At 33.9% G+C, this 25,789-nt stretch overlaps 1 protein-coding gene across 2 annotated transcripts in view; it reads right to left on the minus strand.

Annotated features, from left to right (window-relative positions):
- Window positions 1-16: 16 nt before the first annotated feature.
- Window positions 17-25,789, minus strand: part of LOC106662467 (huntingtin) — a 29,290-nt gene continuing 3,517 nt past the window's right edge. The window contains exons 2-53 of one of the 2 annotated variants that reach the window (XM_014386570.2): window positions 21,950-22,133; window positions 21,765-21,889; window positions 21,553-21,706; window positions 21,356-21,497; window positions 21,110-21,291; window positions 20,754-20,943; window positions 20,457-20,639; window positions 19,212-19,348; window positions 18,942-19,152; window positions 18,681-18,886; window positions 18,459-18,614; window positions 18,247-18,404; window positions 18,078-18,190; window positions 17,915-18,018; window positions 17,747-17,856; window positions 17,536-17,657; window positions 17,439-17,476; window positions 17,190-17,349; window positions 16,856-16,962; window positions 16,439-16,791; window positions 16,278-16,383; window positions 16,049-16,209; window positions 15,820-15,968; window positions 15,632-15,765; window positions 15,338-15,553; window positions 15,093-15,283; window positions 14,896-15,032; window positions 14,569-14,825; window positions 14,339-14,515; window positions 11,099-11,241; window positions 10,905-11,018; window positions 10,694-10,846; window positions 10,470-10,623; window positions 6,825-6,947; window positions 6,559-6,759; window positions 6,273-6,492; window positions 6,096-6,213; window positions 5,881-6,036; window positions 5,567-5,824; window positions 5,290-5,421; window positions 5,161-5,231; window positions 5,001-5,104; window positions 4,740-4,940; window positions 4,538-4,663; window positions 4,361-4,473; window positions 4,131-4,296; window positions 3,678-3,816; window positions 3,520-3,613; window positions 592-915; window positions 433-520; window positions 233-348; window positions 17-163 (exon numbers count right to left, since the gene is read on the minus strand). In XM_014386570.2, coding sequence (XP_014242056.1) covers window positions 253-348; window positions 433-520; window positions 592-915; window positions 3,520-3,613; window positions 3,678-3,816; window positions 4,131-4,296; window positions 4,361-4,473; window positions 4,538-4,663; window positions 4,740-4,940; window positions 5,001-5,104; window positions 5,161-5,231; window positions 5,290-5,421; window positions 5,567-5,824; window positions 5,881-6,036; window positions 6,096-6,213; window positions 6,273-6,492; window positions 6,559-6,759; window positions 6,825-6,947; window positions 10,470-10,623; window positions 10,694-10,846; window positions 10,905-11,018; window positions 11,099-11,241; window positions 14,339-14,515; window positions 14,569-14,825; window positions 14,896-15,032; window positions 15,093-15,283; window positions 15,338-15,553; window positions 15,632-15,765; window positions 15,820-15,968; window positions 16,049-16,209; window positions 16,278-16,383; window positions 16,439-16,791; window positions 16,856-16,962; window positions 17,190-17,349; window positions 17,439-17,476; window positions 17,536-17,657; window positions 17,747-17,856; window positions 17,915-18,018; window positions 18,078-18,190; window positions 18,247-18,404; window positions 18,459-18,614; window positions 18,681-18,886; window positions 18,942-19,152; window positions 19,212-19,348; window positions 20,457-20,639; window positions 20,754-20,943; window positions 21,110-21,291; window positions 21,356-21,497; window positions 21,553-21,706; window positions 21,765-21,889; window positions 21,950-22,133 — 7,957 coding nt within the window. In that variant the 3' untranslated portion in view covers window positions 17-163; window positions 233-252. Of the gene's footprint in view, window positions 164-197; window positions 349-432; window positions 521-591; window positions 916-3,519; window positions 3,614-3,677; window positions 3,817-4,130; window positions 4,297-4,360; window positions 4,474-4,537; window positions 4,664-4,739; window positions 4,941-5,000; window positions 5,105-5,160; window positions 5,232-5,289; window positions 5,422-5,566; window positions 5,825-5,880; window positions 6,037-6,095; window positions 6,214-6,272; window positions 6,493-6,558; window positions 6,760-6,824; window positions 6,948-10,469; window positions 10,624-10,693; window positions 10,847-10,904; window positions 11,019-11,098; window positions 11,242-14,338; window positions 14,516-14,568; window positions 14,826-14,895; window positions 15,033-15,092; window positions 15,284-15,337; window positions 15,554-15,631; window positions 15,766-15,819; window positions 15,969-16,048; window positions 16,210-16,277; window positions 16,384-16,438; window positions 16,792-16,855; window positions 16,963-17,189; window positions 17,350-17,438; window positions 17,477-17,535; window positions 17,658-17,746; window positions 17,857-17,914; window positions 18,019-18,077; window positions 18,191-18,246; window positions 18,405-18,458; window positions 18,615-18,680; window positions 18,887-18,941; window positions 19,153-19,211; window positions 19,349-20,456; window positions 20,640-20,753; window positions 20,944-21,109; window positions 21,292-21,355; window positions 21,498-21,552; window positions 21,707-21,764; window positions 21,890-21,949; window positions 22,134-25,789 lie in introns of those variants that run through there. The other variant, XM_024225708.1, reaches the window with a different exon arrangement.

The following is a 25,789-nucleotide window of genomic DNA, read 5'->3' on the forward strand; positions in this document are numbered from 1 at the left end:
TTTTTTATATACTCTCTCCTTAAAAATATTAAAACAAGATTTTTTGAAATATTTATGTACATACAGAAATTTATACCCATTTCTTTTCTTTCACATTTGGCAGAGAATTTCTCTTGGAAGTCATCAATGGAGATCACAAAGGGCCAAATAAAGATTTCTATACCTTTGTACAATGAAATAAAAACAACATGAACAGATTGTTTCAACTAACTCAATAATACTGGATGAGCACCATAATTTAAAAATGTTAAGTTAGAGACAGGATATAATGTCAGAAAAGATGGTTTTCTGACTTGAACTTGCATCCTTAAACGATGAACGGAATATCTCTTGCTGCTGTGGGTTTAGCTGAAAAAACAAAACCATTTTATTTTTTTTTTTTTTTTTTTTTAATAAAAGATAAATACTATATAGAAAACTAGATTTACATACTTGATTATAGAAGTCTATAGCTGCAATGCATAATATTTGTCTGTCTTCATAATCATATTGTCTAATTCTTGACTGGACATGAGGAAATCTATTTAATTGTTAAAGAAATTTAAACAAAAAAGCAATCGTAGTTAAGAAGTCATTGTAATTAAAGGATACATAGCTCTCAGCCAAGGGTTGGACGAAGCACTAATGAAAAAACAGCACAAAGACCAGACTGCTGTCACAGCCGGAAGATTGTGGATAAAGTTGTTGAGCGAATGCACAACCCATTCTTGAAGTAGCGGCAGCTGTTTTTCTGAGCAAGCCTGTGTGAAGACTTGGAAAACCACGGCAGCCATGTTCTTTTTATGAGGCTGGTTTGGCTTGAGGAATGTCCCGATTACGGTAGTTAGTACGTCTGACGCCTGACAGAAATCAGACAGTATTCCTGGGAGAATTTCACAAACAATCTCAACCTCAACTGGGTACCCTCTTTTTATTCTGAAAATTTGTTTTTAATTTTAAAAAAAAATATTATTAAATTTTTTTCTGTTTATTTTATAATTTTATTATTTGTATTGTACATTGTTGAACACATTCTGCTGCGTGGAATTTTATTTATTAATAGAACATTTTCAACATCATGACATGAGTACTTTTCAGTGTTAATTGCATTTTTCTATCCTATAAAAATGAGTGAACTCCCAACAATGTGTGGTTTGTTGTTACAGTTTTTATTTTTTTATTTTTTTTTTATTTAATTGAATTCAGAATAAATGGTGTAAATATTACATTCTTATCATTAAAAAGATAACTGTCAAAGTGGGGTGTGGAAAAACAAAATAATTACATTCTACATTCATGGTTATTTTTACAATGTGAGCGAATTGTTACAAAATATCATTCCTCAATATTTAGATCATATCACTAGCCATACTTCTTTTTTTTCGATAAACATAGTTTTGTAAGCTTTATTGGAAAGTTAGAGTAAAAAAAAAACTTGGCCTTATGCCTCAGTATCATTAGCCAAAGAACCATATTGATTGATAATCCATAGCCAGAATATTTTTTGGGAGAAATGGAAGTACTCAGGAAATTCAGTGGTGATGGTGGGAATCAAACCCACAAACAAATAAAATTTGTTAATGTTAATGTAACGCTATAAGACACAAAGCTGCACCGGTATCCCAAGGGAGGGATTGGTCCTATCCCAATTGAGGGCAGAATGGTTAGAGCATATGACTTGTATTTGCCATGCTAGCAGTTCTGGGATCAAATCCTGACACTGACCTTGGAATTTTAATTCGCAATAATTTGTAAAAGTTATTGTTTAAGTGGTTTTTTGACCCAACAAATACTGGACGCTTAATATAACACAATTACTTTTCTTACTTCTCTAACGATCAGTTAATCCTCATATCTTGGAGTGATATGTATGGGGAACATATCTACTCCCCAAAAACAGAGGAGGGCTCTTCTTGACATGTTTGACTGTGGATCTCCTTTACAACTAAACATATTCTTCCAAATAATTTGTATCTAATCCTTCACTCCCACCTAATGGAATGATTCTTCCGATTGTTGACTGTCTGATTTGATCAAGGATCAAACTACTCTAAATATTGACCTCTGGGAGTAGGAATGTCACAGGGCAGTGTACTGAGACCAAACTTGTATCTCAGATAACCTCCTTGTTTCCTTTGCCAATGACAAAACTGCGCTATCCTCTTAACTTGATCTATAATTGCTTCAGAGGAGGTCCAGGCATGTGAATAGTCAAATGGATTAAACTAGGTGTATTAAAGTAAATGACAGCGAATGCACCCATGTTACTTTTTCTTTCTTTTACCCTTCATAATGACACTGTCAGGTGAAGCAGATATGACCCCGGGACCTCATAGTTATAGTAAATAACATTTAACTATTGAAAAAAGTAGAAATAGTAACAATGGTTACTGGCTACCCTCATAATGGAACAATGTTAAATGAGAAAGATTTTGTACCTCATTACACAATTATGTTGTACAGAAGCTAATAAAAGTTTTTACTTACTGGAGCGAATCTGATAAATCACGAATCCAGAAAGAAACAAAGAAATGTTTCTTAGACCTGGAGGATGTAGAAAGTCCAAGAATGGCCAAACATCAGCACGAGTGGGAAAGTTCTCAGGAAAAAAAACATTGCTACTGCAGCAACAGGATGGGCTTTTGAGCCCAGACGCAGGGAGACTATTCATTGACCATGGTAAGGAACTCCATAACCGAAGATCCCCAATTATTGCAGGTGTAGACATAAGTCATGATCTACCCTCAGGAGAAAAAGCTTTGACTATCATATCAAATTTGTGGCACCCAGGCTTCAAAAATTGCTTTTTCTTCCCTACACACTTATTTGAGACTAATAAAAAAAAGTGGATTAGCAAATAGAAGACAGTGTGTACCCTCTGAAACAGGGTAGATGTTGTGGAAGAGTGCCACTGTCAAGAAAGGACTCAGGGCTCCTTGATTCAGGAGAGGTCCTATCGAGGACAACTATACACAGGTTTCAGGAGGATTGGGTCAAAAGAAAGACGTAATAGATTTAGATCCAATGTAAAAAGAGCATTGTGTGAAGGCAGATGAAAAAAGATGCTGAAACATCAGAAAAGGCTGAAGTACGTGAAATCTGGTGTCGTCAAGTTTAGTCTTTGTCAAGTTACATATTGTTAATAAATTCATTTCTTCAGTTAAGAATTGTTTCTATCATAACTATAAGTAATTCAATCATTATTAAATATTATATTGGTCCAGAAAAGTGTAAGGTATTTTTTTTATCCCTCCACCTCCCTGCCGTACCTTAGGGAGAACCCATACCGGCGGACCTCGGCCTCTAATCTCATTTTACTTCTAATTTTGGGTCCTGGGGTACTTACCACCTTCCTTCAGTCTCGCCCTGTGAGGGGAGGAGGCCCAAGGAAGGTAAGAGTGTGAGATATATGAATCCTATTCTCTCTTATTTTTTTATTCTTGAATTTTAATTCCTTTTCACACAAAATGTTAATAAACACAAATGCTAAATAGCAATATAGAGTTTCCTCAACACTTACAATATTGTTTTAGCACTTACTTATCAAAAAGTGCTGCAGTTTTTTCCATTAATTCCATTGGCCAATTGCCAGCATGATTTTGCTCAGTATCACCTCTATCACTATCAGTCTTATCTGTGGGATGTAATTAAGTTAATTTTAATCTTATTTAATAATTAATTATATTTTTATCACTCACCAGCGTACATGCTTGCTATAAGCAATTGAAGCGCAGGGAGACTAATCCTAGGATCAGAATCAGAAAACCTGTCTAAAGCTAATCTTGTAATTTGTTCATTGAAACCAGCATTTCCGACCAAAACTAATCTTTCCAGTCCCTAAAATATAAAACAAAATATAAATTGTATATATATCAAATATCACATTTTTTGTAGTTTGGTCATATGCGATCATCCTGGTTTGCTGATCCTCTCACATTTAGGTATTTTAATGGTTTGGAAAAAAACTTCCTTCTCATCACCAATTAAATATGACTAAAAACACCCACCATGGAAAATGCCAAAATTTTAAAAATAAATCCAAAAGACCAAAGCAGTGATGATAGACCAGGATGATTGGAAATGATCACACTAGTCACTACGGATTTATCACCCAGATCTCAGGATGAAATAACCGTCACATTTTGACCTACCTGGATGCTTGCTAAATAAACTAAATTGTTCTTTGGCGATTGTATGAATGGGATTACAGTCTTTAGCATTGTTGGTGCTGAAATGTTGTCAATGCTCTCCTCTGGAAATACTTCCAGAAGGTACACAACGAGAGCAAGTAAAAGTAAAGAGTCTTCATCAGTTATTCTAAAATTAGTTAAAAATCAATACTGTTTATTCATTTTATTGATAATCTTTTTAAAATACTTACTCTTCACCATTTGCATGGCTGTGTTTATAAACATAATCAATTGCCATGTCGATTATTTTATTTCTAAAGTCAGAGGGGCTGAGTTTGGGAACCTCTGCATTCGGTTCCGGTTTCTGTTACAAAATTAAACAATTGAAATTAAAAATTATTTTGACAAATGCAACTTTATTTACTAACCTTTATATTTTGGACATTTTGTAGGAGGTACAATAAACTATTCAGTCCTGCAATTTTCATTGGAACAAACGAGCTTTTCAAAGAGCTATCTAATATCTTCAATATTTTTTCGCTTCTTTCATCTTCCTGAATAAAAACACATTTTGAGGATATTAAAACAACAAATCATCACTTGAAAGAATAATTAGTAAAATTAAATTACGCAAATATTCAATACAGCAGCTGCTTTACAGATCCCGATTATTATGTACTGATGTAAAATTTCATCATGATGAGGATGAGTTTTTAACAAATTCATAAACGTATTGAACATCCAGGTAAAATGATTTCTTTCAGTGAACATGTCGGAAAGGCACAGGACCGATTTGATCATGGATAGTTGAAGATTAAGAGAAATTCCACTCTGTTTAAAACCAATCAAATTAATTAAATTTTTAAAGATTAATTGTGTTTTAATACATACATTAGGAAGAACCCATTGACCATATAAATCCAAAACAAACTGAACACACGAGCGGATATCGATGTAATTTCCAGACCTCGATAAAGATGCCAGCATTCGATCATCTGAAATGTTAACTTGATAAACATTATACTGATATAATTCAAATCATGAGTATTACCAGTTCCTTGAGTATCTGTTTCAGCAATTTGAGCCTGGAGGTAAGAAATGGAAACCTGTCCAAATCCATATCTAAAGAAATAAGATGCAACTGAAACACTGACAGAAAATATAAATATAAATGTTGTACCTTGTAAAATCCTGAATTCTTTCTAAATTAGGCCTTTTATCAACTCGCATCAATTGTGGTTTATCTTCATTCGCCAAGGATTTCATTTTCCAGCAAAGAATCTCATTCATCTCTTCCAAACGCTTCCAATATCTAAAATTTTAAAAATAGAAAATAGGTTTACATTGCCAACATTTTTCATCCTTGATCATTCTTGTCTGCCTATTTTTGCACTTTGTCCATCAGATGTGTTTTATATTTTATATCTTCACTGATTTATTTTTTAAAAAATTTTAACCTTAGTTTGTAAAGTTTATCATTTGGCAGTCTTGGCACATGAAGCAGTCTGTTATCAGATGAGTTGCTTCCAACCGACGACAAAGTGCTCAGAACCAGCCAAGTTATCCCATCAATGGCTAGACTATTGGCCTGCATGATCGACGATATCTCTTCTTGGTCTGTGTTGTCCAAGTCAGGATTCGGGCTCAGTGCGCTCAGAAGACAAACCCACATTTCTTCAAACTGGTGTCGCCCAGTCCAACCGAGTAGACACATCCTAGAAGAAAAATTTATTAACTGATCTACAGTACGTGAACAAAGGTGCAATTTAACCTGTTGACAATCTGACTGAGAATTTCTGAATCATGAAGTAAATGCATAGGGATCGGAGGAGGAATGTCACCATCGATTGGAAACTGCCAAGCTTCTACAGGTATTCTACAAAACCAATTTATTTTCTGCTGCCTACCCAAAGAAATTATTATTGACCTAAAAATATATTTTATTTTTACACGTGAACATTCCCATAAATTGTTTAATTCAACAACCTTAGGCATTTATAAATATTGTTGGGACAACAAGTTAAAACATCAATAGACGAAACAAGGGAAGCAACTCGAAGTGAAGAGTTTATTATCTCGTCATTATCCTTAGTCTCTTCCATATCTAACAAAAGATTGATTTTTATTATTTCTCAAGCATAACAAAAAAATCATAACTCATACCACAGTCAGATCTCAAGTCTTTGAAAGGGATGTCCTTGCCGCATACAGATTTATGCAAATCGAATAAACAAGCGGACACGCAGGATATGCTGTTTATTGTTAAATGAGAGGACAATATGTCAATGCTGAATACAGCTGAAGCACACTCCAGCAAATTTTCAAGCATCCATGGCCACTCATCATATCTTTTAACGTTTGTTTTAATTTTCCAGTGTATCACCTAAAACACATGTTGTGATTATTTTCTTAATTATTTGACATTGAAAGATTTAAAAAAATTAATTACCTGTAAACAAAACATGCCAAATCTCATAAGATTCTGAGGCTGTTTTTCTGGAATTATTTTCAAAATGTTGTCCTTAGCTTTTAGCAAATCTTTAAAAGATTGCAAATAATTTATAAGTCCTTTCACAACTGGCATAACATCAGTTTTTAGATTCGTTTTACAAAGTATGTTGTTTAGTTTCCCTTTGTTTGGTTTCATCTCCTTAAAAAATAATTTTTTATACAAATTATATACTTAGAGCGATTTATGCTGAGGATGAACTTTACCTCATCTGTTGAAGGCAAAGCACGGCATATTTTTGCAATCAAAGCCAACAGAAGAGTACGTGCACAATCGTACAGTGGGACAACACATTCGGGCAATACACAATTTGCATCTTTGATGCTTTGCTAAACAACAATAAAATATATCCATTTAGATTAGTGTGTTTTTGAAATTTCAAGTACAGACGAAGAAAAAAGAAGTAGTGGAATATAGTTTTTTATTTTTATTGCTTCAAGGGTCTTCAGGGGGAGAGCAGAGGGTTCCATGAGCATGATCAGCTCATGAGGTCTAGGTGATGTAAACTTTGGATATTTCGATGTTTTAGGCAATAAATGTTAGCTTTTATATGGAAGGTAAACCTGCTTATATCCCAGGCTTGTCTGCTGAAGCCGGGTCTGTAGCTCCCTGGCATTGCGCCATCTCCCCAGTACTCTATGGTTAATAAATAACCAGCAAAGTTAAGAAAAAAAAAGCTCCAGGATACCCATTTGCATGAACCTTTTAAGAGGAATATGAATGCCAACCTTTTCATTACATAATTATTCAGATATCGTGAGATGCGGTCTGGTGTGATGTAGGTTTCAGAAAAACATTTTCTTTATCATGCCAACGTTTCGATCTTTTATTGCGATCATCTTCAGGGCTCAAAGTGGGCACTCTCGACACAGAAGACAAACACTTTGAGCCCTGAAGATGATCTCAATAAAAGATCGAAACGTTGGCACGATAAAGAAAATGTTTTTCTGAAACCTACATCACACCAGACCGCATCTCATGATATCTGAATAATTATCGATTAACGGTCACTAATTTCTATACACTTTTTATTTCAAATAAACAAACTTGTGGATCGAAGGTCTTCAACCATTTCAATTTATCAAGATAGATGGCAGGTGTGTGAAAAGAGTAATACATATATTTTTTTTTTTCTCATGTTGACTGAGATGATTGGGCCTCATTTCCATCTGCGATTCCTACCTAAAAGGCAACGTAAATGACCCATTTATACAAAAAAAGATTGATAACTGTTGATGAAAAGAGGGTTCTTTAAACAATGTTCTGAGAGGAATATCTGGGGGAAAATGCAGCTACTCACTTTTAACAACTCCAAAAGTTCTTGGACTTTTCTTAGAGAGGCATCGGCGGCCACAACGGTTAACGTATCGCCACGGTGCTCATTACAGGTCTGGGTTCAAATCCAGGATCCCTGGCCCTGCATTCGAACCTGACACACATATGACCTCTACTGTTGCAAACCACATATTTTTTTGCTACTTATGCCCAACCAAACTACTAATAATATTCTAGTTTATACTGCACACAATGGGAGTGATTAAAGCCAGTAAGTGACTAAAAATGACCAGCATTCATTAATTATTGGGTTGTCCGGAAAATAATGCAGGATTTTAAGTTTTCATTAAAAAAAATCTATATAAAATATTCTGTTTACGTTTACAGGATTACTCATTTGTATGAATGTCAACACTTATTAATCCTCTTCCAAATGATATTGTTTGTTTACCTCTGTAGCATTCCGCTACTTGGAAATAATTCAGTCATCCTTATAATGTCAAAGCGAGAATTTCGTACGATTTTCTTTTACGAGTTTAAACTCGGCCGAAGCGGAGCCCAAACGGCTAGAAACATTAACCAAGTCTGGGGCGAGGGTTGTGTTAATGAGTGCACTGTGCAAAGGTGGTTTAAAAAATTTCGGGAGGGAGATTTCAGCCTTGAAGATGAAGAAGGTCGTGGAAGGCCTTCCTCTCTTAATGATGATGTTCTGCGATCAGTGGTGGAAGAAAACCCCAAAACAACTGTTCGAGAACTTGCAGAGCAACTCAAAGTCAGTAAAACGACCATCGCTGACCACCTCAAGGCGATTGGAAAAGTGAAAAAACTCGAAAATTGGGTTCCACACTCATTAAACGATCGCCAAAAAATCAGCGCTTTGATGTTTGTGCATCACTTCTTTGTCGAAACAAAAATGACCCATTTCTGGCCAGAATTGTTACATGTGACGAAAAGTGGATTCTCTACGATAACACTAGACGTTCTGGACAGTGGCTCGACAAAGGAGAAGCTCCAAAGCCCCCAACTCATCAAAAAAAGGTAATGGTTACGGTATGGTGGGCTTCATTTGGTTTAATACACTACAGCTTCTTAAATCCTGGCGAAACCATCAATGCTGAATCATACTGTAACCAAATTAATACCATGCATCAGAAATTGGCAGTAATGAAGCCCTCTTTGGTCAATCGGAAAGGGCCCATTTTGTTGCATGACAACGCTCGACCACATGTGTCACGTGTAACGTCACAAAAATTATTGGAGCTTGGCTATGAAACTTTGCCTCACCCACCCTACTCTCCGGACCTCTCGCCTACTGACTACCATTTTTTTAGACACCTGGACCACTACTTACAACACATAATATTCAAAAATCAAACGGAACTGGAAAATGCATTTATTGACTTTATCAATTCTAAAAATTCTGAATTCTACTCAGACGGAATTAATAAGTTACCAACACGTTGGGAGAAATGTATTGAGAGTATGGGAAATTATTTTGATTAAAGAACATTGCTTTAAAGTAACTAGTTTCTTTTTTTTTGTTTAATACCAAAATCCTGCATTATTTTCCGGACAACCCAATACAAGGCAATTATTTTTCACCAATGCTCGTCTCCACTGTCTTTGCAGAATTGTCAGCTTCTTTGGAGCTTGCTTGGAATGTGCTACCCCACCCACTGTATTTGCCTGGTATTGCCTTTTCAGATTTTTACTCATCTCTCTGTAGGCTCTGCAAACAACTGTCAACAGCTAAGTCAATTTAGCACCCAACACATGCAGTTCTAATCCCATTCGTTCTCACTTTCATTCTTGAATACAGTCACTACTGTGTCCTTATGTCAACCTTGCATGGCCTATTCTTAATCGAGTCAGATCCTCTGAAGGGCACCCATCGACAGTGCTCTTTATAAGCGAGGCTTCTCTGTCGGTCCAGCCCACTGACACTGCCATCTTCTTTGAATCAGGTTTTTTATTGCATTTTTAGTGTCAGAGGGCTGGATCGCAATGGTCGTCCTGAGATTGGGGCGCCCCATCCTTAGCCGCCTCGCCCACCTTTTCATTACCCTCCAGGTACCCAGACACCAACCACCAATTTGCCAATGCTCCAGTTCGTGGTATCTCTATAACAAAAGCACTATGAGAGGGTCAACACAAAACCTGTCACGGATTGCAGCAACCAATCTGAGGGAGTCAGTGTAGACTAGGTAGGCAAAGCCACCATCATCTCGAATCATCCCAAGCACGTGCCAAATGGCATACAGTTCTGCCTTGTAAACGCTAGTGGGATGGAGCGACCAGGAAGTACCCAGGCACATGCCACACCTTCGTTGGTCTTAGACCTGTTTGTAAAGATGAGCCGAAAACCAGCGCACCTCGATCTAAGCTCAAAGAACATAGTTCGGTAAAGGTATGGCAGAGTAGACGACTTGGCTAACACATCGAGGTCTTCCCAAAAGACCCAGGGCAGAGTTGGCTAGTAGCCCAGCTCAAGTATGCAAAATTTTTCATTGAATTCACCATCAAAAAATGCTACAAACTTATTTGATAACTCAATATTTATCAAATATGGCACTTACCTTCAAAGATAATTGAGTTCCAATGATAAAGCAATATTGCAGAATGTTTGTATCAAAGCTGCTCGAAGACATGACAACTTTTAACTCCTCGACGCCAAGCATGCTTAAAAGCCTTGCACACTTTCTTCTATCAGAATCCACAGTTTTACTGCACCTATTTATACAGATTTTTTATAGTTTTGCACACAAAAAAATAGAAATAAAGCAAATGTGATAAAACATACTTGCTAATGATTTGATTCAAAAGCCACGATTTATCAAGTTTCACTGAAGAGATATTTTCCATATTAATCGTTGGCTTTGTTTCAAAATCCAAGGTTGTGATACCATACACTTGTTCACCGAGTTTCTTTAACAGGCTTATTAACGCATTGTGTCTGGAATAGTTAACAAAAATAAATTAAATTTGAAGAGTGATAATTTATTTAAACAAACCTTTTATACTGTTTTGGACATGAAGATAATTTTTTGAGTAGAGTGATTAATTTATCCTTTTCTAGTAACTCTTCTACCGAACTGTTGTCCAGTGTCAACATATACTCAATTGTTCTATAAAATGTAGTTTATGAAATAAATAAAAATGTAAAAAATATAAGAATATTGACTACGGTTAATACAAAAGTGCATACCTACTGCAAAATGCGGCTGAAAGTCGTGCGATTGCAATGTTTTTATTTTCCGTTAAAAATGAAGCGACTAGACACAAGACAGACCCAGTATATTTTGAATGGACGTTTTTTAACGTTTGTAACAACCTATGAGAAAATACAGGCTAAAAAGATAATATTCAAGTTATTATCTTTTTGTTGCTATTTTTCTGCTATACTAATTTTTATGCAAAGAAGGTTCAGATGAAAAATTAGTGTCATGAGGACTTGAATCCACGACTTTTGAATAGATACTCCAGTACCATTGAGCTATTGTGACATTTGGTCCTTCAAAACACCAACTTCCCACCTTAACTTACAACTATTCATACACTCAAAAACATAAAAAACCGGACACTTGTATTTATTTGTTTATTATCCATAATAACTAGGTTAAATCTTAACAGTTTAATAGTCCTTTTTTGTTTTTATTTGGAACAAATCGTGGAAAGAGAAATAAAAACAAAAGGACTATTTGACTACATTACACATCATCAATACTTCAAAGATTAATATTTACTTAAAATGTAAACCACCATTAACATGTTTTTATCATTGTAGAGTGTTACTAATCCTTTTACACTCTTCAGATTAAAAATAAAGACAATCAGTTCAATTTCATAATTTCCAGAGCCAGCTTGTTGAGTGAGTCCTTGGTGTGCAATGCTCTGTCATTCTACCATTTACAATTCTCTACAGCGGTTCGATCGAGGAGAAGGTAATGGTCGACCGTGATGTATGACGGCAAGAGAAAATAATTTTATTGCTCTTATCGCACTATGGAATCTTCATTTAACAGATTCCTTGATGTCAACTCCAAACGGTCCATAATGTAAGGGTGAGCTTTAAAATAGTCATCAAGAGGCTTCGTGAGAAAAGCCTAGTCTCTAGATGTCCCACATCTCTCTACCTACTGTAGCATCAGTATCTCGCTTGGATACAGGAACAATGAGGGCGGCTGTTCCCTTCAAAGATGAGTGCCGGTTGGATTTATGGCAATCAGACAACCAATGGAGAAAACATGGAGAATGCTTTACTTCATGTGCCATGCGTGAGTCTCAGCATTTTCAACGCAAGTCGGTTATTGGTATGGGTGGAATCAACACCTATACACAATGGATCTTTGACTGCAGTAAGGTACATTGAGGAAGCTCTTCTTTAAGATGTAGTCCCATTCCCTCTATTTGTTGAGTAATTATTCAGAAATCGTGAGATGTGGTCTGGTGTGATGTAGGTTCCAGAAAAACATTTTCTTTATCTTGCCAACGTTTCGATCTTTATTGAGATCATCTTCAGGACATGGGATTTATAAACATTGTTTACATTTAACAAATACATTTAGGATGTGGAAAAGTGAATTTATACAATGCAAAATATATTTGTTTATATTCAATCAAAGTATTTCTACTCATTCAAAGAGTTTGTCTTCTGTGTAATTGTGCCATTCTTGTTGTGTTGAGAGTGCCAGTGAGATTTTGCTGTTTTATGTTTATATACGTTGGATTTTGAAGGGGTGGGGAAGGAAGTCGGTATATAAAAGACAATTTTGTGTAAGGCGTCGGCTTCTTTGAAGTGAAAAGAGCGGACAAAGGGGAACAATGTGTTGGTAATAGTTCGGTCAGATTATCCTTTCAAGATTATATAGAAAGGGGATAAACAGGAAAAGGAAAGCTAAATTGTTGGACAATTAGACTATGTGAAAAATATTTGGTGTGTGGAATGTAATGTAATGATATATGTATGTTATCTATATTGAATTTGATTAATGATATTGGCGTAGCTGCGACTGAGTTTACATGTATCTGTTCTGTAATTGATGCTGTGTTTATCTCTGTTGATATAAACCATTTCTAAGAAATTACGTTTATGTTTGTTTTGTTCTGTAGGTAATATTTTTGGATTTTTGAAGTCGAAATTGTGTTGGTGTTCAAAATGGTGGGTAGCGAATGTTGTAGGATTTTGCTTGGATTTTTTGCAAGCATAGATATGTTGCTTTACTCTCTTGTCTGGATATTGGGATGTAAGACCGATGTAAGTTGCCAGACAGTTAAAACAGTTGATCTTGTAGATTACGTCAGATTTATTTGTTATTGGTGTGGGTTCTTTAATTTTGGAAAAAAGTGTTTGCATTGTTTTGTAATTTTTGAAAGCTATTTTGAAGTTATCGGGCGAGAGAAATGTGTTTAATTTATGAGATAGGCCTTGAATAAATAGCATGGAGATGTATGCTGGTTTGTTTGTATTTGATAACTTAATGTAGTATTGTTAGTAATAGTGGATGGTGTTAGTGTTGAGTGTATAAATCCACTTTTCCACATCTTAAATGTATTTGTTAAATGTAAACAATGTTTGTAAATCCCAGGCCCTGAAGATGATTTCAATAAAGATCAAAACGTTGGCAAGATAAAGAAAATGTTTTTCTGAAACCTACATCACACCAGACCACATCTCACGATTTCTGAATAATTATCGATTAACGGTCACTAATCACCAAACATTATTGAGTAATGTTCGACCACATGTAGCTCGAGTTGTCACCCATTACTTGGAGGATACAGGGATTACCACAACGAATTGGCCAGCATGTTCTCCTGAAATGAACCCTATAGAACACTTACAGGATATGATGAGATTACGATACAGGATATGAGATGGGGGGGGGTTTAAGACATCGTTCACCACCTACAACAAGCAGTGAACAGTTTCAAATTGCTCTGGTTGAAGAATGGGATTCTGTTTCCAGACAAAATCTGATTGCTTATTTACACCATGCCAACGAGAATTAAGGTCCTTCATGAGATCAAAAGACATAGTTTGCATTATTAAGAGGAAAGCTAGATAATAAACTGTTAAATTTTAACCTATCAATAAATGATTTTTCAGTGTTTTAGTGAATTTACTTTCATTTATTAAAACCCCAGTAATTTCTGATCTAGTTTAATTTAGAATACATTAAAATAAGTATGTTGTAATTAATATAATGATAAAAATACATATAATTTACATATGTTGTATTACAATATACAAAATACGAGTGCCTGGTTTTTTGACATTAATAGAATTTCCCTTTTCTGCCAATTCTTGAAAATTGCAGCATCAATTGCCATAATTAGCCATGGGTCATATTTCATTCTTATTTTTTAAGTTGATTTGTTGAGATCAAAAATTAGTCTCATGTTATTATCTTAAGTCATAATGAAATTTTAGTTTGTTTATTTTTACCTGAACGTCCAATGTGCATGTAGACAAAGCGTCAAGGAGGATTTTACTGTTTTCTTCTATATTATAAATAGAATTGAGCATTTCTACAATAGGCTGCTCTTCGCAGTTGCTGACAACATCCTCGATATGGTTGTCCAGCAACCATCTCAGCGACTTAGTATCATCAGGACGGCTCGCCTAAACAAATTCCGTTAGTCATTCTGATTTACACGCTTAGAATACCCACTTACCAAATATTTGCAATAGAGAATAACTGAGCCTTCTTTAACAACGTGATAATTCAAAGAATGGGACCCTCTTTTTTTTACTATAAGCTCCGACCAAAGTTCAATATTGCCGATCCCAAGAAGAACAAGTATTTCAGCCCATAAAAGAGTGATCATCGGACATTTACAAGCCATCCCAACAAACATTTTATGCATCTCTTGAAGCTCAGTATTGGAATTTAACAATGTCAATAACGATTTTGACACCTCCTTGTAATTACCTTAAAAGTGATACAAGGTACAATAACACTGCACAATTTAATATAACACATTTTAATTTAAAATAACTACCAGGCTGTAAAAGAAGAACACAGCAAAGGAAAAAATTAGAAAATATCTTTTCCAGATCAACTATATTTCCGTCAATTTTGCCCGATATTATATTTTCAATCTTGAGTGCACAAGTGTGAATTACTCTTGTTAAAAGCCTAAAAACAAATAAAATTGTTTGTAAAAAAACTTTGTAAACTAAAATACCTAGTAATTACTTTGCAAGAAGGTGTTGGGGAGCGATAGTTTTGCTAATTGTGTTTACTTTTAAAGGATCGTCCCCTTCCTCCCTGACGTAAAGATTCATCTCTTCGAGTTGTAGAAGCACTCTTTCTTCTTTATAAGTGCAAATTGAAAATAGCATTGTCGTCAGCATTCCCAACCATTGCTCTAGAGTTTGGCCCTCTTGCTATAAAAGCCCAAATAAATAAATTGAAAAACTATCATTGATCGGTGATTTTACCTGGTGAGTAAAAAGCAGGGCAAGTATGTTGTTTAATGGAGCGCTGAAGCTTTTGTTGAGTGATAGCAAGGCGTGAAGTGTACTGCAGTCAGTTATAAGAAGGCGACCCTCAGCAAGAAGAGGACGTATTGTATCAACAACTTGCCTATACCAACGTTTCCAGTGTTCTTCAAACTTCCACCCTTCCTTCATTAACTTATATATCATATCTAAAACCTTAAAACAAATTTAAAGTAAAAAAGGAACTATTTTTAAAAAAATTTTAAAAATAAATAAAGAGAAAATGTTGAATACTTGAGGGTATTCTGCTAATCTGATAAGCATAGCGAGAACAACTTCGCGCTGTGTTTCCAGCTCTTTTTCATCATTCATGTCTGTCGTGTTAAACATGAAAACGTGATGAATGACAGGGCCCAATGCTGGAATACCTGTAAAAGTTTCAAATTAATTTATTTTCCGTGAAGACAACCCAGTTTACTCACTGTGTGTGACGGGGTTCTGCCCACTGGCCATCAAGCCATCACACATCTGGATGATCTGTGGCACTCCAATGTTCGTTTTTGCCTGGTTTTGCTTGTTCAAGAGGTTCACAAGAAATGTGAAAATCTGCGGGACTAGTAACTCGGCTTGACTGAAGTGAAAAAAAGTATTTCTATGTTCAAACTTAAAATGAATTTGAATTAATATATTATATTATTTATGTTCTTGTACCAGATTTGGCCAGCTTCGAGATATTCCAATTGGCCTTTCACAAAATTCAAAAATACCAGCCCAGCATCGAGAAGGCAATAATTGACTTTAAGCTTAACTAACTCAATCAGAAGAGTTAAAACTTCAACTTGAAGTTTTACATTATTTGTAACCATATATTCCTACAAAATGTAAATACAGTTGTCTCATTAATTATGCACACATACATACATAATAAAACCAAACTTACTGTTAAAGACTGGATTACAATAGCTGTAAATAGGTTGATTTTTCTTTTTAATTCTTCAACATTATACTGTGGTTCGTCTAAAGATTTTTCACTTTCTTGTTTTTTCCTACAATATTTATATGTAGCATGAGGTAAATGTCTCCAAAAAATCACATACTTACCAATTAGGATTCTCCTGAAGCTCATAATTTTTAGAAAGGTAAAAAGAAAGTTCCTGGACCGGCTTTTGCAGAATGTAGGTGTAAAAACCTCCAGAAAAACTCGCATAAGTATTCTCTTCTTTCAAGACTTTCTGTGGTTCTTGAGTCGGGCGCCAGCTTTTAATCAACTGCGTGACCACTTTCACTGTCGCAGCTGAATCAAGGACAAAGGTTACTCTAAGATACTGCAGCAGTTCCTCCATCACCGAAGACAGTTCAATTAAGAAGGGATTTTCTGCAAGTTTCTCCATGCATTTTAGAGTATAGCAGATCAAATTAAGAAACTTTTCACTGGCTGCAAACTCTAGAGTTAACTGAAATTGAGAACAAAAGAACATTCAATTTTATTTATTAAGTGTAAAATTAAAACTGCAGGACCTTATAATTTGTGTATCCAGCTCGAACAATATCATAAAGTTTCATATAATGAGGGTTCGAACCATAATGGCCCACTACTAGCTTCTTTTCTTCTTTACCTTCCTTATCTAAAACATCAAAAACAAATTCTTTTTAAAAAAATGTATATTATTTGTAAAATATCTGCCATGATGAAATTGTTCATGTATAATCATCCTGACTTGTTTGTCAGACAATCCAACAGACTACTGAAAATAACAGAATGCCAAAATGCAGCATAGATAAAACCAACAAGAATTAAGAGACCAGCATGATTGGAGACAATCAACTTATGATTACTTTTTTTAGTATATACCTGTTGTTGATATTTTTGTAGGTGATGCAGCTCTTGATGTCCTCCTCCTCAGTGGCGAAGTTCCAGAAGACCTCGACTGTGTGTTCTCTTCCATAACTTGAACAAAAATAGCTAAGACACGCATTACATGCGTAAGAAGAGAGTCAACGCCAGCTACCAACTGTTATGAATATGGGTCAGTGATAAAAATTTGTTTAATATGAACCATTTTAAATTGAAAAAAAAAAGAAGAAGAAGAAGAAAACTGACCTTTTTATCATTTTTGGAAAGACCATTTGAAGCCAAGCCTAAAGAAAAGAAAAAGAAAAAGAAAATTATCAAAACTTGTCGAAATATCAATATGTACCTGTGAAAAGATTGCTGACAAGTTTTAGAAGCCACTGATGAGATTCTAAATCTAGTGAGATGGAAGAACTTGTCAATAATGTCACTCCAAACAAGAAAAGATTACTTGATGTTAGAATAGTGCTGGAAACAATATTTCATTATAGAAAAATCAAATAATTAATAGGACTATTTGTAAAAGTTAAAATATAAATAAATAATATGTAACACACCTAGAAATATCCTTTTGCTCTCCAAGATTAGTCAAAAGCTGCCAACCTCTTGGGTATTCAGTCGGGCTGAATACTTGTGACAACATTGCTAATGTTTCAATGCATCCATACTAAACAAATTGATTATATATATATTTTGTTATATAATCTGGTTTTATTAGATCTCACCGAAAAATATTTTAAAGGAGACGCTAACAAATGTTGTATTAACATCTGGACCATTCTGGACAGGACATTTTCCGTCATTAGTTTCTTTAATTTTGCTGTTTCGCCTAGAAGTCAGGAATGACATTGTAAATCGTTCAAAAATGTTATTATTTACTGTACAAACCTTTTTCCATGTTGTAAACATTCGCGAAAGTACTCAGGCTTAACATAGCACCTCTTGCGACGATGACGTTGTTTTGCCCATAATCAAGAGGAAAGTATAAATTTTTTACAAGGCTGAAAAAATACAATAAAATGAATATATAATCAAAATGAATAAAAGTATGGCTTACTTTATGACACCTTCTGCAGTAGTTTTTCTAACTCTGTCATCCTCATTCGCCAACAATTCCAAAACGCTATCTAACACTCTAGTCTGATATTTATTATTTCCTGTTATATAGTATATACATTGGTATGGCAGCATACACAACAATTCTATTAATTTCACCTGAAAATGTACATACTGAAATGCAGATACAAAATTGTTTTTCTCATTGTTTACCTTGACCAGCCAGTATGGGTTGTAGGCGAGATCTAAAAGTTTTTCCAAAACGGGTGTGCACACTGTGAAATCCATGTTCTCCATGAGATTTATTAAACAAAGTCCTAGTCCAGTTAGAGTGTGTCGAACACACACTGATGATTCATCACTTAAACCCTTGAAAACCATATATTTAATGCTCATTAGAATACAAATTTTAATAGTTATTTTCTATAGACCTACTTCGATAAAAAAATCAATCAACTTTTCTAAATTTAAATTTTTTGTTTCACTCAAGGTAACGTCTTTAGAAAACCAGTCTTTGGCGCCAGTCAATCCTTTATTATACATAGAACTTATAAATGTGCCTATTAAGACTCGAACAAGCCCTCTTAACTGAGGGTCAGTGTGATTTGCAAAGCAGAAAACATCACAGATATGAGAAAATCCTAAAAATAAATAAAATTTAATTTTCCTTAAGACATATGTGATTAATAATACAACCTTGAAGAGTCGAAAGGCCATTTTTGTCAACCTCTTGGAGAAAGACATGTGGGTTAAGTCGTACAACTTGCGTGAGACAAGTGAGAGCGAGAGCTTTAACTGACACCCTAGCGTTACAGCATTCGGGTATCAAAAAAGCTGTAACAAGACGTCGTGCACAGTAAACAAGAGGGCATTGATTGCTTTCAACGGCATCTCCAATGTCCCAGTCCTTCAAAGATGGAAGAAATTAAAATAAAATATCTTTGACACCTTATCGCAACAACTTACCATGTTGTTTTGCACTTCTAAAGGAGGCGAAGGCGAGTCCCTTAATGGTATCATGTCAGGTTCAGGAGATCTAGACCTATGGGGTTTCAACAACATTCCAAGGTCTTCGCTTGTAACAGACTCACTGTCAGGATAATCTATTTTTTAGACAATAAAAACGATGATTAAAATGGTTAAAAATATAATTACTTATAAACACTTTAAAAAGATTTGTATGTGCATACTTTATGTTCAAATTAGCATTACATTATGATAAGCAAAAACAAATATTATTAGTCCTTAGGCTGACACCAGCTCTAAAAATATTTAAAAACTAAATTCACTACATTTTTGTGTAACAAAAGTAAATATTGATCACTTTTTAACCTAATTAGGCTACGGTTACTGTGGATGCGAATTCCGACAATAATATATTCTGTCGAGTTCGTTCAAACAAATACTTGTTTTCCAATGCAAGTGCATGTCAGAACATGCACGATGTCGTCAGAACCATTTGACGAGTTTGATTTTTTCGTGTGTTCTGACATTGAATTTAAAGAGTTTCAGTTATTACACTATGGATATTGATAAATTAATTTGTCTTGTGTTTGCGAATCGGTGTTTCTGTGACGTGAAAGGCAAAAACTATCACAACAGAGATATATCTAGGACAAAGTGAAAGAAATTTGCTCAAGAAATCAACACTTGCAATGGGCCATATTTGGTTAGTGGTCATAATTGACCATATTAATTATTCTGATGAATAATTCTTTTTATTTAAGGTTTTTGGTTGAGATGAAAAATTAGGGTCATGAGCGGAATTCGAAACCACGACCTTCGGCTCAATACGCCACTTGAGCTATAGTGACTTCGATCCTCTCGGACACCTACTACTCTTTTGCAAATTTCACTTTAATTAATGTCGTCAATTATGATCACTAAACATACATGGATTAGTGCTGCATTTTTTTAAGGGATCAGCAATAAGTTTGACTCTCCTTATCGTCTCTTGTGGAAAATAAGTGGTTAACATGCTGGTTTTCCCACCAGCTATCAACAATAACTTAATCAACGGACTTTCACGAAACTAAAACTCATTTAGTTCAACCATTTTGCTGGGAGGCAGAAACGTACTGACTATCAGAAAACGCGCACTATGTTACCAAATTGTTCTGACATGGATTTCGGACGTACTCATCAGAACAAAATTATGTCAGAACTCGCAACCACTGTAACCTAAACCTTAGGCTTAATTAAGTTTATCACCTTGAATCAAATCGAGTGTAGGGTTTGGGCTGATGCTTCCCAAGCCAGGTGTATTTGGCAGATTCAAACCGTTTGTGTCGTCGTCCTGCAGCCATTCAGATAAATTTGTTGTCGGGGAAAAATCTATGTTCTCCATAAGTAGATGATCTTCTTGCAAAGGCGCAGTGGCCACACTCAATTCACCTAAGAGAAAAAAAAATTAACATAAAGAATAAAAAATTGTAATCAATTTGAAAAAAAAAAACTAGAAACTTATTTTGTGAAAAATTGTTTTAAAATGCCATATTGAAAACATACTCAAGGTTCTGTTTGTAAGTTTCCAATTAGAGGCAACGTGTATCCTCGAACGTTCAAGACCTTGATTGTCAGTGAGGATCTTCACTAACTGGGATGGTGGAGATGACAAAAGCTCATTCAGCGTTTCAAGTGCAGATGTGACAACATTGTGATCGCTGTGATGCGTCCAATAAAGGCACAATTCATAGATCTATTTCAAAAATAAAAACTATATTACATCATTGGACTATTCACTTTACACACATTGGACAGCAAGGCACAAAAAGAAATTTTATCACAGAGCATAACTTATTTAATTATTTATTAATATAAGCTGAAGTTTTTGATTATTGCTTTATTTTTTGATCATTACTCACCTGAATAACAGAATCAACTGATAAGACCACTTGTTTATTGTGTTTTCTTTTTGCACCAAAACTGCCATAGAGAGACGTTTCCTTGCCATCAGATTCCAAGTGGCTGATAAGACCTCGTATGCAATTTAAAACGCCTAAGATTGTATATGTACTGTGGTCGTCACTCAACGGTAGTACGCTGTCTGTTAAAATTTAATTTTAAAAAAAGATACAAAAGAAAGATAAGATCGTTATGGCAAAATATACCTAGCAAAGTGCTAAGTGTGTGGATTATGAAAAATTGTCGTTTCGGGCAGTGTAAACAAATCCCAAGTATGCTGCTAGCCGCTGTCCGTCTCATGACGACATTATCACTATGTATGTTTTTCATAAATGTTTCTAAAAGTAACTGTAAAAGCAGACAATAATTTAATAAATAAAACTTTTTTTTAAATAAAATATACCTTGACATCACTGTCAGTCAGAAAACACCCAAGCGATGAGAGAATTTTGGGAATAGAAGTAGCTAACGTTTCTAATACTGTTTCTTCTTTTCTCATCGCTATATTTACTATACATCCAACCAAACTCTGCATGCAAGTTTTTGCCTTGCTAAGTCTAAAAAAAAAATTAATTAAAAATAAATAAACTTTCCACCTTATTTAATCAAATTTACCTAATGAGATGTGCCAACTCGGCAAACCTCCATAACGCCGCTCTTAACGACCTGGCACTCTGGTTCCTTTTTATTTCGTTGTACAGTTCGATATTGATTCTGATGATGTTTGAGTCCATATGAACCTTTAAAAGTAATGTTTAAATTATACAAAAATCAACATATTAAATTAAACATTTAATTACTCTTATTATTCTGTTTAAACATTCATCAGCTATCATTCTTATGCTGGAGTCTTCATCATTGCACATCTTCAAAAGGGTTTCCATCGAGTATGAAAGGAGGTTTTGGAAATTTTTGACTTTTTTGGCCTCTGGCGTACAAATCATATCAGTGATTATAACACACAGACTCATTTTTTCTTTCGACCTAAAACATTAACACATGACAATTTTTTAGTCAATTATCATTTCTTTTCATAAATAATAGAAGTAAAGCTTTGATTTGGGCTTCAGTGATGGGCAATATTTTCTTAATACAGAACACAGAAAAAGTTTTTAAAAAATGACAGAGAAAAAACGTAGTAATTCCTGCTTTTCAGGAGGGCTTTTCTATCCAGGCTTTCTAATGATCAAGTATCGTGAGAGATTAGACAATGTGTACTACATGTTTAAAAAATCTAAGGTTATCACAAATAATTAAGGTAATAAAAACCAGGACCAATATGAGAAGACAAATACTACCATGGGTTCAATATGCTCATGACACTAACTTTTTCATCTCAACCAACACCTTAGATAAAAAGAATAATTGAAATATATCATATTTGGTTTGTTTTTACATACTATGAAGAATATCAACACTTTACAAAGCTAGAGGAAGAAACAATAAATGTTGACTAAAATTTAAAATAAAGTCAATTTATGCATTTGTGTAAGTTTTTCTTTCAAATTAAAATAGAATGTTTTTGGAATTATTTTATTTTCTATTTTTTTATTACATGTATATACCATAAATGTGTTCCTATTGTTTTTGATGAACTTTTATCTATTTACACACCAAAAGAGATAAAAATAACAATCATAAAAATTACAACCAACATTGTGGCCTGCAAGTTCAAAACCAACCCATATCTTTTTCTGTGCCATAAAACCCTAAGCAAACAGGCAAATTAATTTTGCTTTTCATACGCCTGCACCGTCTATAAGGAAATGGCATTTATTTATTTATAACAATTTAAAAAAATCAGGGATTAAAAAATATATATTTAACTATAAACAATGTGCCGAGTTATGTAAAGAGATCTCATGCTAGACTGATTCTTGTTAACTTGAACAAGAATTAGCGACCAGCCTTGGCCACTTCCTTTACAGAATGAAATGATGCACGGAGTAACATGCATACTTCTTGCATATTATAAAAATTGACCGATTTGATAAAATAGAAAAGAAAACTAAACAGAAACAAATATTCATAAAAAAAGATGGAATTTATTAGTTTTTGAATGCATAATTTGGTACAGGTTGCCAGCGGCATCTAGCGTATTTGCCATGCTCGCAGTTTTGGGTTTGAATTCCAACCAAGCCCAAGGAATTTTAATTGGTAATAATATTGGTTTTAGTACTAAATGGCAGACTGTTGTCTTAATTTTAATTACTTTTGTGCAGGTCATATCAATGATTATTTACAATTAATTAAGGTTTTTTATCTCAACTAAAAACCTTAATTAATTGTAATATATTAATTGGTCAAGCAGACCACGAAATTAGTGAATTCAATGATTATTGTGAAATTTCTGTGGTTTGCAGAGTGGTCATAAATAAATAAGATTAATCTATAATAATTAAAACAATAATAATAGATAAATTTGGTCTTTACTGATCATCCTGGTCTCACTATCATCGGTGTTGATCTTTAATTTGACTCTGGCATTTAACAGACCAACACGGAACGATAGGCAGACCAGAATGATTTGATCAGGCTGAAAAAAAATCTGAAAAGTGCAAACAAGGAAGAGCTTATCTTAGTTTATTTTAAATAAACAATACGATAGTTTTAATGTAGAAACATTGTGTTAATTCATAATAAATGCACCACATCATAAAAATTGATTTTCTGGTAATTTTCATTAACAATTGGAAAATAAAAATAAGAGTTTTTTTTACCACACATAAAAATAATTATGCACAGAAGATGAAGAAAATTGTGCAAGGAAATAATGAATAACTTAATTACGTTTAGATCGACCTTCGGTTAATAATTAAGTTGAAGAGACTCCTTCCAGTTCTCTTCAAATTAATAATGACCAAAGTCTAACCCATCATCAAAATCTGGAAATATTGTATGAATCATATCAATGATTACTAGGCACAATCTTGTATCAACAGTGTCCTTGTTTTATTCTTATTTATCCAAAATGATGAAAAAGTAAAGAAGTGCAAACAAAGAATAATAAAATAGATACTTTTTTATTTAAAACACTAATAGTTGAAAATCAATTAATATAGATGTTAGATAGTCAAATGCTGCCAATGTAAAATAAGTACATAATAATAACAGTAAAGCATGTCTGTTTATAAAATTAATTTTTTAATTGACAATCCAACCAAAAGTATTATTATAGGATAATTTATTCACTTCACTGTCCATTCTTATCTCATTTGTAGTAATACAGAAATAATTAGGTCTAAGCTTCTAATCTGATTCAGAAGGAAAAAGTAAGAAAAACAAAATGGATAAGTGTTAGGACTGTAATGTATTTCAATTATCATTGCTGAATATTAATGAATATTAGCATTATTTTAATGCTGACACACTGTGAGAAATTTTTTAAAATAGTCCATAAGCTAAATACTGACTTTCACTTTGTGTACAAAAGTTGCTGACGTTTGTCATCAATATTTACTCATAAATCTCATTGTTAGAGATCAAAATAAAATACGCTGTGCAAAAAAACAGGCCAGCCGAGTAAAGCAATTTGTTCTGTGAATAGGGGAATGAAATAGAATTGACATTAATGAGTGAATAAACAGAGAATAAGGCATGAAAGTCATTGTTGATATTAAAGATCACAGAACACTTGCTATCCTTTTGTAAAACATTAAACAAATTTGGCCAGTTTTGTCTTGAATTTGTGAAACTACTGATAAACATTCTATTTCAAGAATTGCCCATTAAAACATATTTAGGGGAAAGAAAAATATATTTATTTTATTAGGAAGAAATAAAACAGAGAAGTAAAGCTAAGAAAAGCATTATAAAAAAATGAAATAATGCATGTGACGTAATGTGCGAAATTAAAATAACAAAAAGGCCACATTTTGAAATCTCAATCTCTATTTTAATTAATTGTACTTTTTATCTAAGGTGAATTATTGAGGTGAAAAAGCTAGTATCCCAGCGTGATACAAATTCACTTGAGCTATTATGGTTAGAGCATATTGAGCTGAAAGTCGAGGGTTCGAATCCCGCTCATGTCACTAGCTTTTTCATCTCAATCAAGACCCTTAGATAAAAAGTATAAATAATATGGACAATTATGACTACTAAATACATATATGGATTATTATTCTCTATAATAGATTATCATTATAAAACCCAGCAAATTATTATTATAAAACCCAGCAAGTTTTTTTTAATGGCAATTCACTAAAAAATGTCTTAAAACTAGAGATCATTTTTTTTTTTAATTGTTGCAACTGTTTTCAAAGTCACAGTGTTTATAGAGAAATTATATCAAATTAACTTTGTTTATGAGACACATAAGTAATCTAGCAAACTTAAATACATGATGAAAAAATTGGCATAATATATTGATATGGAGAAAACAGTAATTTTCCCACCTTCCTAAACATCAAATTGGACAGGTTTTGCCTTAACTTTTTGTAACGTTGTAAAAATCATACAAATTATTATAAAGTACACTATTATTTTTGACAATGTCTGGAAATAATAATTTATTTAAAATGGCTATCAATGTCAATCGCCGGTGGAAAGAAGAATTTAAAATATTGCCTCAGACGATGATTCTTTGTATAGAAAAAATAAACTGAATTACTTAATTATTTATTTGTTTTATAGCAAAT

Source organism: Cimex lectularius, unplaced genomic scaffold (genome assembly GCF_000648675.2).
Source record: "Cimex lectularius strain Harlan isolate CLEC.00 unplaced genomic scaffold, Clec_2.1 scaffold33, whole genome shotgun sequence".
Lineage (NCBI taxonomy): Eukaryota > Metazoa > Arthropoda > Insecta > Hemiptera > Cimicidae > Cimex > Cimex lectularius.